General features: G+C 33.3%; 1 protein-coding gene across 1 annotated transcript; it reads left to right on the forward strand.

Annotated features, from left to right (window-relative positions):
• Positions 1-253: 253 nt before the first annotated feature.
• Positions 254-11,422, forward strand: LOC134694390 (chitin synthase chs-2-like). Its single transcript, XM_063555396.1, has 11 exons — positions 254-420; positions 976-1,931; positions 2,450-2,549; positions 3,670-3,770; positions 4,571-4,653; positions 5,454-5,562; positions 6,154-6,307; positions 7,322-7,529; positions 8,798-8,998; positions 9,590-9,987; positions 11,249-11,422. The coding sequence occupies exons 2-11, from the start codon at positions 979-981 to the stop codon at positions 11,420-11,422; spliced, it is 2,481 nt and encodes an 826-aa protein (XP_063411466.1). The 5' UTR covers positions 254-420; positions 976-978.
• The last annotated feature ends 337 nt before the right edge of the window (positions 11,423-11,759 follow it).

Genomic DNA, 11,759 nt, shown 5'->3' on the forward strand with positions numbered 1-11,759 from the left:
AGAGTAACTTTCCATATATTAATATGGCACATAAGTCCTCCGACTATGTCTAGTAATTCCAACATCAACAGACTTGGTGGAATGCTGGAGTCTAACTGCTCAGTAAGCAGTGAATCAGACTGTATGTTTCAGTTAAACTGTTCGGCCAGCAATAAGACAAACACATGGCTGGCGTCTTACTGTTCGACCTGCAGTAGCTCAGACTGTTGGTTGGCATCTAACTGTTTGACCATTAATGGATCAGACTGTCAGTTTGAGTCAGACTGTTTGCAGTCAGATCCATTCTCTGCAGTAGATGAGATATGGATTTGGGCAGTATTCCTGGTGATTGTTGCCCCCTATTTTCTTACATTTTTGTCAACATTTTTCCGAATTTGTTTTAAAACGAATAAGAGATTGGATTGGAAAGTTCTTTTAGCAGTAAGTATATAATCGTTATCATAATTGCTTCGTTGTCTATAGATAGCAGATGTAGTATGAGTGCAAATGAGTCAACTCTACATCTAATTCACAATTTGTAGAAGAAAAAACATTATATATCAGAGTACGCTATGATGTTAAAATAAGGTGTGATATAATTTCCAATTAAACAGCTCTCCACCAGAGACCAAATGACATATAAGTTAACAAATATAGGTCACTGTATGGCCTTTAACAGTGAGCAAAACCTTATTTGTGTGAACAAAAAAAAATTAACAGAATGAAATATAATATACAGCAAAAAACGACAACCACTGAATTACCGACTCCTGACTTGCGACACGCATATACATGCAGAATGTGACGGGATTAAACATGTTATCTGGCAACAACCATCCCTTTAAGTGGGACATCGGAGTAACAATACAATATATGAACAAATTATAAAATTAAGAAGAAAAGGGTAAACGCATGTATGAATATCAAATATCATTTCAATTTCTGTTTGTGTCGTCGACGTGTATATACAATGTATATGCATCCTTCTCTTTATAGGCCATGGCTATAGAAACAATCCACTCCATTGGTGTTTCTATCCTTGCATTCCTTGTGCTACCTTCATTTGATCCTGCTTCCGCTTCCGTTATATATATGGCGGTCGCATTGGTTCCAGCAATTCTTAACGTAATTGACAAAGTTTTCGTCGAGCGATTGCAAAAAAACAACAAAGTATCAAAATGTTCCCTCTTTGATGAAGCTTCGTGGCTTTCTTTTTCTTTTCCGCTTCTTGGAATTGCTTTCCAAATTATTGGAATTATTTTAATTGGATTGTACATTCGAAGAGGTTGGTTGTCTGGGATATTTGTAGTAGCAGCCTTGTTTACATCTGTTAAATACTGGGAAAACTTCATCACCATGGGAGACGAAGATTCTAATCTCTTGAGGCGTCTTAAACGTGAATTACATGTTGGAAGAACAAAAGTGACTTGCCTAGCTAATATCTGGAAAATAATAATAACTTTTCTTGTCGTCATAACAATATTCACAAGTAAATCTGACGATCCAACGGCTGTGTTTAAATCACTCTTTAACGATGGCAGCGCGACCATATTTTCCATTTTGGGAGAGCAAAACATGGGAGACAACCCAATCTGTCAATACAATGTACCGTTATTAGCAGCTGCCATAACCATAATATGCGAGTACCTATGTTATAAGGCTACCAAAACCGTCTGTGCTATCAATTGTCAGCGATTCGGATATGCCATCCCTATGATTATTTTGCCCGTTGCGACAACATTCACTTTGGTGGGATTGATGCATACTCCAGACATCTTGAAATTTGAATCATGTGACCTACTCTTTTCTGATTGGTGCGTGCAAGGAAATGGAAATTTGGTAGACAACTGTACTGAACTTTTTGCTGCATTTTTCCTGTTGTACTTTTCTATTCTATTGATAACCAGACACGTTTGGAAGGTTGATGGTTACAAGCACGGAGAAACAGCACGGTGAGATAAATTTTAGTATTTAAGAAGGGAAAAATATTAATGAAACAGTAATTTTAATCAGTCTCTATGGCATCAAAAATAGGTCTAAGAAGATGCGTATGTATACAGTTCTTGCACACTAAAACACATTCGTTAATCGTGTACTAGAATTATATTTGAATCTTAGGAATACGAAACAGTTTTAATTCCGATAGTGAGTAAAATTAAGAAAGGAAGTAGAGCTTCATTTGTGTAGCCGACCATAACGCAAAATTGTAATTGTCGTATCTTACTTACCAGCAGTGTGATCTCTCTTTAACATAGAAATAGTATTTTTTTATAATTTTGAAAAAATATAATCAAAATATGATATATATAGCAAAGGAATGAGACAACTCTCGACAAGAGACCAAATTACACAGAAATTAACAACTAAATGAAGGTCTTTCATGAAAAAATAAAAACAAATTATATGACTCCCGATAACATGGATAATATCATTATCAAAATCTATTATCATATTTTTTTCATTCTTTTAGGATATTCGTCCAACCCTTTTATTGTGGAATGCAAATTGATATATCCTTGTTATTGAATCGTAGGAGATATGATAAAGAATATGGCATTGTTCACAAAAAGGTTAGTTCTTTACCATTGTCATTTATGTAAAATTTCAGTCCTTGTATAATATGATGAGTTAATTAATGTACAATTTAGCGAAAATAGAGTTCAAGTAGTACATGTACGAAATCAAGTTATGTTACAATGACCCAAACAACATTGAACAAGATAGAATCCTGTTATATCTGCGGAAGGACAATTATGAGAGACAAACGAATGTACGAAAGATATTATATTTTTTTTTTAAATGAACTTGATCATACGAAATATCCATACACAGTTGTGTATAGAAAAACGTTCCCATGATTAAAAATTGCTTAAGAACAAAATACATTGATTGATTGTTGAATGTTACTGTCAGCACTTTTTGCTATTTAATGGAAGTCGAATTTTGTTTTTGTTGATGTTACTAATGTAACCGGAGTATCCGCAGAGAACCGCTAGTCAATGAAAATCGGAGTCGAAACTTAAATCCCCGATCAGTTAAACAAGTGGGAAATAAACTTCCCGGACCATTTGGCCACCGAGGCTTTCATCACAACAGTTTAAAATCACAGTACTTTCAGGGTTACGGATTAATGATGTAGGACTCTAAAGAGGATGAAAATAAAAACACACTTTAATGATCGTAGTAAACGTGAAATTATTGTGAACCTCACATGAAAAAAATGCTAATAAACGAGAAAGCCACGTGAGCTAAAATTAGGAGTGAAATAAGGGAGCTACCATTTGATTTTTATGGGGGGCTAGGATGAAATTTGAAAAAAATAGGCAAGACAGGAGTTTTGATTTAAAAAAAAAAGGCAGGATGAGACACTTGCAAAAACAAAGTCAGGACGACAATTTAGGTAAAAAAAAGGCAGGACCAAACAGAGTGAAAAATAAAAATGCAGGACAGAGATTACAGCTAATGCATAAAAATCAAATGGTAGCTCCCTAGGTTAAAATGTCACAAAAACAAATACATAATTTAAAACAAATCGGATTTTTGTGCTTTTCAAATGCTAAAAAAAACTACAGTATATTAGTCTAAACATTGGTTTTGTCGTTATATCATTCCTAGCTCATTTTAATGTACATTTGATCAGTTTGATGTTGTGATTCAAACTAACATAATTTGTTATCTTTCAATTTTCAGAAATTTGAAAATAAGAAAAGGAAAATGTTGTATGCCTGTTGTGCCACAATGTGGCACGAAACTGCTAACGAGATGACACAGTTATTAAAATCATTATTTAGGTAATTTCTTATAAAAAAACGGAAGATGTTGTATGATTGACAATGAGAGAACTCTACACTAGAAACCAAATCACACAGAAACTAACAACTATAGGTCACTGTGCGGCTTTCAACAACGAGGAAGGCTCATACCACATAGTAAGCTATAAATTCAAACAAGAAAACAAACAGCGTAAGTCTTGTTTTATTGAATGTTTATTCATTAATATGCAGTATGCACTATTAAAAATATTTTTGACCTAAACATGCAAGAAATATTTGCCACTGGAATTTAAACAACCAACAATATATCAACCATTGAAAATACTTATCTGATTACTGGTAAGCAAACGTGCGTATTGTCTTCTTCACATGTTCCCTAGTAAGATTCAGCAACAAGGAATCCACTTTCCATCTCAAGTAAGATTGGGCAACACGAACAACATTTTTGTTAGTTAGATGACCGGTTCTTCTTACACAAATGCATGGCAACTGTTGTACAACTCAAAATATGCAAAAACAAAGGTAATTCAAATGCACATGAGTACACACCGGCTTTTAGATTGGTTTTGTGTTGCTCAGACTTTAGTTTTCTATATTTTTTTTGTTTTACTGTTGTTTGTTTTTCGAATGTATCCGTTGTTCGAATTGGTATTGACATTTTATTTTCGATTGATGAGTTTCAATATATCCTTTTGTATTTGTTCGCACTCTATTCCATTTCCGACACGACTATTTACAGGTGAAAATGATGATTTTAATTGTTTATGTATAACTTAATGTTATTTGGACTTCTTTTGATCCTCCAACATTTGTTTTAGATTAGATATGAAGCAATTTACAACAGAAATGATAGCAGAATCTGCAAAAGACGACGACAAGGTTGAACCATTTGATTTTGAAGGTAACTTGTCAATGCACATTAAACGGCTTTTGCTCATTTAAAAGATGGGAAATTGATCAGTTAGATTTCTAAGACATAACAACCTCAAACTAAAATGGTTTTAAATCGCTTTCATTGATTTCTTTGATCAACAAAAATAAATATTGCCACATTTTAAACAAGCATCTTTTTTATGTACCTAACAAACGGGCGTATTTATGATCTGCTAGCTATATATAGTATGAGTAATACAATTATCATATCTAATACCAACCAATCCTTAATCATGTTTTCATGGACTCTAAAATATACAACTTCCTCTCAGAAACCACTTTGATAATTTACTAATAATTTAATGAGGATCTGAAATAGTCTTCTACGTAAAAAGTCCGGGACGGGTGACATATATAACTTTATGAACCGGAACTTAAAAAAATCAAAGCAGGGTTCCAATTTGTATATTACATAAGTAAATTCAGATATGCATGTTATATTTGCCACTGGACATACTCACAAATCTGTTATGACATCAATGACATCCGGTATTATTTCCAGCTCCTTGGAATAAATTCAATGTGACCTGATTAAAACATATATATAATCTACAAAAACAATCCTCCCTTGTTTCAAAAGATTTTTTTCATTGTGAACTCATTAGCATTTTTCATTGTGAACTCATTAGCATTTTTCAATGTGAAACATACTAAGCTTTGTACACAGTTCTAAAGAAGAAAATTGGCTTTTGTCATATTTTTTAAACACAAGCTTTATGTATTCCTATAAGCATAAGCTAACCTTCCTTTTTCATTTGAATTTTTCAGCTAACGTTTTCTTCGATGATGCTTTTGATCCACATAAAGAAGGTCAATCTGGTCCAGACGTCAATGATTATGTTAAAACTTTTATTCAGGTTATAAACGAAGCAGGAAGGTGAGTAAAAAAGACAACGGAACAATATCGTTTAGAATAAGGCACACCTCGACATATTATACTATCCACTACGTCAAATTTAGGGTACCGGAATTTTTAGAGGTTTTCATGTGCTTTCGAAGCTTTTCTGGATTTAAATACCTTCGATTACGCGCGGTCGCTCAAACCCAAATACTAACTTATATAAACGTTTGATATGTGCAATAAAATACAAATCTTCAGAAGTTTAAGGGAAATTAGCTACAATTTATATTAATAGTTTTGTTTTGTTTCTATATCATGAATAAAAGCTCAATGTTGTAAAATATTTACCTCGAGACAAGTAAAACAGAAAAATAAGTAAGTGAAAAGAAATATTTGTTTAGTGATGTACTTATCTAATAAAAAATATATATGTTTAAAACGTTAAACCCAATTATCAACAAACTTCCAATAATGTTAAACTGATATCCTTTAAAAATTAGTTTACTATGGTCGTTTCTGAAATTACGAGCTCTATTTACTGCATCACCGTGAAATTAAAAAAATGTAACATCTTGTTCGTAATAATGTTTCTACATGGTCAAACTTTCATTAAAATACGTTTTGTAGTGCTGTCCATGGGAAAAGAATAACAATTCCTGACGGCGAAATGTACAGAACGCCTTACGGCGCAAGGATATATTGGGCTCTCCCTGGAGGAAATAAGCTCGTGGTTCATCTAAAGGATAAAAATAAAATTCGTCGTAAGAAACGATGGAGCCAGGTATGTATCACGTAACTCCGAAACAGCGGTGACGTTGATTTACTTAACTTAGAAACATGATTTTCCATTCCATTTATATCTCCGTACTGACTGAACACAACAGGGGACACTGCTATCGCTGTTGAATGGTATATTTGATAGATTTTTCATATTTAAGCTTGAATTTGATTGTTTTATATGACCAAGTAAGTTAAAATCTTTAACAACAACCAATTGAATCGAATGATGAAAATGTCAAATTTGAAAAATCTTCCTTAGATGCATTTCGAATTTTAGGCCGAAATTAACCCTTACCGGACTTTCTACTAATTCATTTAAGCTAAACTAGTTTGTGAAAGGAATGGATTACAAGAGTGGGACAAAATAGCTCTAAGAAAGGCAGATAGCTCTTTCCTAACATATTGATTTAAGATAATCAGACAAAAAAAAACTTCCAAATATGGTAAACATAACATTTGAGTAAAATGATTGTTCCAGTCGTTCTAGCTAAACAAAATTTTATCGGACAAACTTGTTTCAATGAAAAATTTGTAAAATGTCAAAATTTGAATTTTATTATAAGAAAAATTATGTAATTTATTAGTTAATTAACATGTCCATAAGTGAGTGTATTTTTATAGTTCGTTCTTTTGTTGTACTGTTAAACCACTGTCCCATGTTAGAGTGAGGGTTCGGATCCTGCTAACATGTTTAACCCCACCACATGATTTATGTATGTGCCTGTCCAACGTCAGGAGCCTGTAGTTCAGTGGTTGTCGTTTGTTTATGTGTTACATATTTGTTTTTCGTTCATTTTTTTACATAAATAAGGCCGTTAGTTTTCTCGTAGAATTGTTTTACATTGTTTAATTGGGGCCTTTTATAGCTGACTATGCGGTATGGTTACCTACAGTTGTTAAAGTCTGTGTCATTTTGGTCTTTTGTGGATAGTTGTCTCATTTGCAATCATACCACATCTTCTTTTGTATAGTAACTGTTTCGGGAATATTTGTTTAAGATGTTTCTCCTTTTAAGGTAATGTACATGTTTTACATTCTGAAATGGGCCCTTATTAACCAATATGGAAAGGCCGGGCTACAAGAGGCAGCAGAAAATACATACCTATTAGCTCTTGATGGAGATGTCGATTTCGAACCGGAAGCTATACTAAGCTTAATGAAGCGAATGAATAAATCGCCTCTTGTTGGTGCAGTCTGTGGTCGAATTCATCCTATTGGTTCAGGTATAGAACTATATTCTTATTTTGTCAATTCATTATAACTTTAGGAACGTTTTCTGTAACATACACATTGCACGTCGGTGAGAGCTACAATGTATGTGCATACTCGCCGACATTTGTTTATCTAAATCATGATCTTTCAGCTTTATAAAAAAATAAAGAGAATGATGCTCTATAATTGCCAATCAGACATCTATATTATAACACCTTCGTCATAATACAAAGCTGAAGAACAAAGACGCAGACAATTACATATCGCTGCAAGACCTTCACAATCGGCAAACCTTCATATTTTTACATAAATAAGACCGTTAGTTTCTCGTTTGAATTGTTTTACATTGTCTTATAGGGGCCTCTTATAGCTGACTATGCGGTATGGGCTTTGCTCATTGTTGAAGGCCGTACGGTGACCTATACTTGTTAATATATTAAGTCTAAACATATTTATTTAGAGTGGATTGGGAAACACGTTTTGCAACTTATATTAATCCCTTTCAACTTAGCGGGTGCGAGTACTGCATTGTAGCGGCATTAGCCTACTCTTTTTCGAAATCTACAAGGGTGTCTTTAACGTCTTATAAAATTAAATCTCTTTTGTCTTTTTGCTTATGTCAATAATCTACCAAACTACTAACAGCAGTAAACAAAATATGGAAAACTAAAGACTGAGCAACACGACCCCTCATCAACTTCTACACAATTAAGGAGGGATCACAGTTTAGTTAGGTTTGCTCCACACGTCTGTTAGGTAACTATAACGTACACTAATTCTGTATGTCACATTTGAGGGAGAGAAAAACTGGATTGTGGTTAGTAATACGACAAAAGGAACATATTCGTCGTCATCTGTCAAACAGATTTTAGATTTTACAAAACGGTGATCCAACTCGTTATGGTGTCTGTAAATTTTTCAAAGGGATGATTTTAACATTAATCATTTCAACTTTTGGCATACTGGTATCTTTGTGATTCAACCCTCTATTAAGGAAGTCATGATATAGGAATGTAAGCTTTGGAATATAATACAACATGAGAGATATATACATGTACTCCTTGTGCAGGCGCTATTGGGATGTTGCTACACAGAAATGAAAATTTCACAGTTGAGAATCCGAGATCCTTTCTTTTATCGTATTCACCCCCCATTGGCTATGCCTAGATGTAAATTAACTTAGAAGACAGATCTAGAATAATTGATCAACGTATGTCACCAAACTTTGAAATACTTAGTTGTTTTGTTTTGTGACTATATTTTAAAATCATCATAACAGGTCCTATGGTATGGTATCAGAAATTTGAATATGCTATCAGCCATTGGCTACAGAAAGCAACGGAGCATGTACTTGGTTGTGTTTTGTGTAGTCCGGGATGTTTTAGTTTATTTCGCGGATCGGCCATTCTCCATCCTAATGTCCTTGACACATACACGACAGACTCCACAGAAGCCGAACATTTCATCCAATACGATCAAGGTAAATTATACTAAATTTAATTTGTCATATTTTTTTTTATTTTGAGAATAATGGGCAAAAAATGTTGTGTGAACAATGGACCAAAATAAAATAATAGAGAGTCATGAGGGGCAAGATAATGATGGATAAAAAGAATCGAATTCGAGGCAACGGTTCCGTAAAATTAAAAGAACAACAACAAAAAAAGAGAAGCGAAAAATACACGAGGAACATTTAAAAAACAGCATTGATTTTAATGTAAAGCCAATCGACAGAAGCAAAAATATTTTAATTTACAGGGAATATGTCATTGCAATTAAAAAAATGTTGACTTCATCATAAATACTGACACTCATTTTTCATATGACAAAAGTGTGATTTTCTTTTGTTTTGAAAACACTGTCAGCGTTGATTTTAATTTAAGGTCAATCGACAGAAGCCAAAACATTTTAATTTACGTGGTATATATCATTGTAATAAAAAAAAATGTTTACTTCATCAAATAAACTGACAAATTTAAGATACATTTTTTATTTTATTTTCAGTTATGCCCTTCAATGGAGAAAGTGATCAATTTATTTTATTTAATATTCTTTTTCCTTAACATAATAGGAGAAGATCGATGGTTGTGTACATTGCTTCTAAAGCAGGGATGGAAAATTGAATATTGCGCAGAGTCAGATGCGTACACATATGCACCGGAAGGATTTTCTGAGTTCTATAATCAGCGTCGAAGATGGGTGCCGTCGACCATGATTAACGTCCTTGATGTAATATTGGACTGGAAACAAATTACATATAACAACGAGAATATATCTTTTCTGTATATTGTCTACCATTCAGTTCTGTTTGCGTCCGTTCTGTTGACACCAGGTACCATATTTATGCTGGTATTTGGTGCGATTATACTTGGTTTTGAATCAATTCCACCATGGTTGTCGTTGGTACTGAATCTCATTCCAGTTGGAATATTTCTGATTATGACATTGTATGCCTCGCAGCAGCGACAGGTTTGTACATATGCTTTGATTACATGGAAATCACACCCCCCCCCCCCCCCCCCAGTACATGATGTATTGTATTATAGGGTTATTGCATGAATATTGGGGAATATTGTCCCGATTAGAATTTTATATTGCACGAGCTTTCGAGTGCAATATATGTACATGTTCTACCTGGGATATTCATGCAATAACCTTTTATTGTATAGCAATATAGTATTTAACAGTTAAAATTTCGTCGTTGATGACGTCATGAATTTTGACGATTTATTGCACTAGTGCAATGTTGGAATTTATTGCACGCTTACTCTTGGTTACTTTCTGTGGGAAATATTTTAGTGCTATGCAATAACTTGATTTATTGTGTTGTATTGATTTGTATTGTATTTTAAAATATTGTTTGTTTTTGTTTTGTGGTGAAATTGGCCAATATTTATTTGCATGTTTTATAAACATGGGTTTGTGCTATGTTATTTTTTTTAGGTTTAAAGATGTTTGTGGCCACATCCACTTGAAACTGATTATAAATGTACTCTACTATATATGTCAAATAAGGGTTTTGAGTAAATATTATTGGTTTTAATTATTAACTGAACATTATGTTTTCATGTGTAAGGAACATACAACATTTAACCCCGCCCACATTATTTTTGCATGTGCCTGTCCCAAGTCAGGAGCCTGTAATTCAGTGGTTGTCGTTTGTTTATGTGTTACATATTTGTTTTCGTTTATTTTTTTTTACTTAAATAAGGCCGTTGTTTTCTCGTTTGAATTGTTTTACATTGTCTTATCGGGGCCTTTTATAGCTGACTATGCGGTATGGGCTTTGCTCATTGTTGAAGGCCGTACGGTAACCTATAGTGGTTAATGTTTGTGTCATTTTGGTCTTTTGTGGATAGTTGTCTCATTGGCAATCATACCACATCTTCTTTTTTATATATCATATTCTAGATGAACTATGCAGAATGGTGTATGATGGTAAATAATGTTTTAGAGAAATCAAATAAGGAGTTTTGCTGTTAGTTGGGTTATGAATAAACATGTAAGCATAGCTACATGCATTATTACACACAAGAGCTTCAAATAAACCAAACGAGTACTGGCTTACGACTAAAGCCCTTACTATTGCAACTTTTTCTGACACATTTATGTAAGCTGTCGATATTTCAATCTTAAAACATATCTTGTGAGATAACTGAGTTCAAAATAAATGAATGTATTACAACTACGTAATTTAGGAAAACTTTATTTTATATCATCTATTTTTCAGATTCAATATGCCGCTATTTTATCTGCCATATACGTGTTTGTTATGGTAATTGTGTTGATTGGCGTTTTACGAACTACTATCGTGGAAGGATTCTGTTCCACTGCCACGTTTTTCACCATAGCAGTTGGAGGTATTTTTATCATTTCGGCTATAATACATCCAAAGGTATGTTAAATGACTTCATAGAGTTATTCTTAATGCTGCAAAATGCCAATGTCATATTTTTTACCGTTTGTTCCAAATGGTGTCAACAGAAAATAAAGAAATATTTATTATTTTAAGTAAATAATTTTAAAATTAAATCTTGGATAATTTGAACGCTACACTCATTTGTTAGAAATTAAAATGCAATGCTCCTTCCCACTTCTAAACAAGTCTATATAATTTCTGAAATAACGACATAAAAGCGCATTGAATTGCAAGTATGAAATAAGCCGAGTGTATTGATGGCAATTGATAAGTAAAAGCATAATATTAAGATGCAAAAGATCGAATGGTAATAGTTCAAGTT

Source organism: Mytilus trossulus, chromosome 13, assembly GCF_036588685.1.
Source record: "Mytilus trossulus isolate FHL-02 chromosome 13, PNRI_Mtr1.1.1.hap1, whole genome shotgun sequence".
In the NCBI taxonomy this organism is placed as follows: Eukaryota; Metazoa; Mollusca; class Bivalvia; order Mytilida; family Mytilidae; genus Mytilus; species Mytilus trossulus.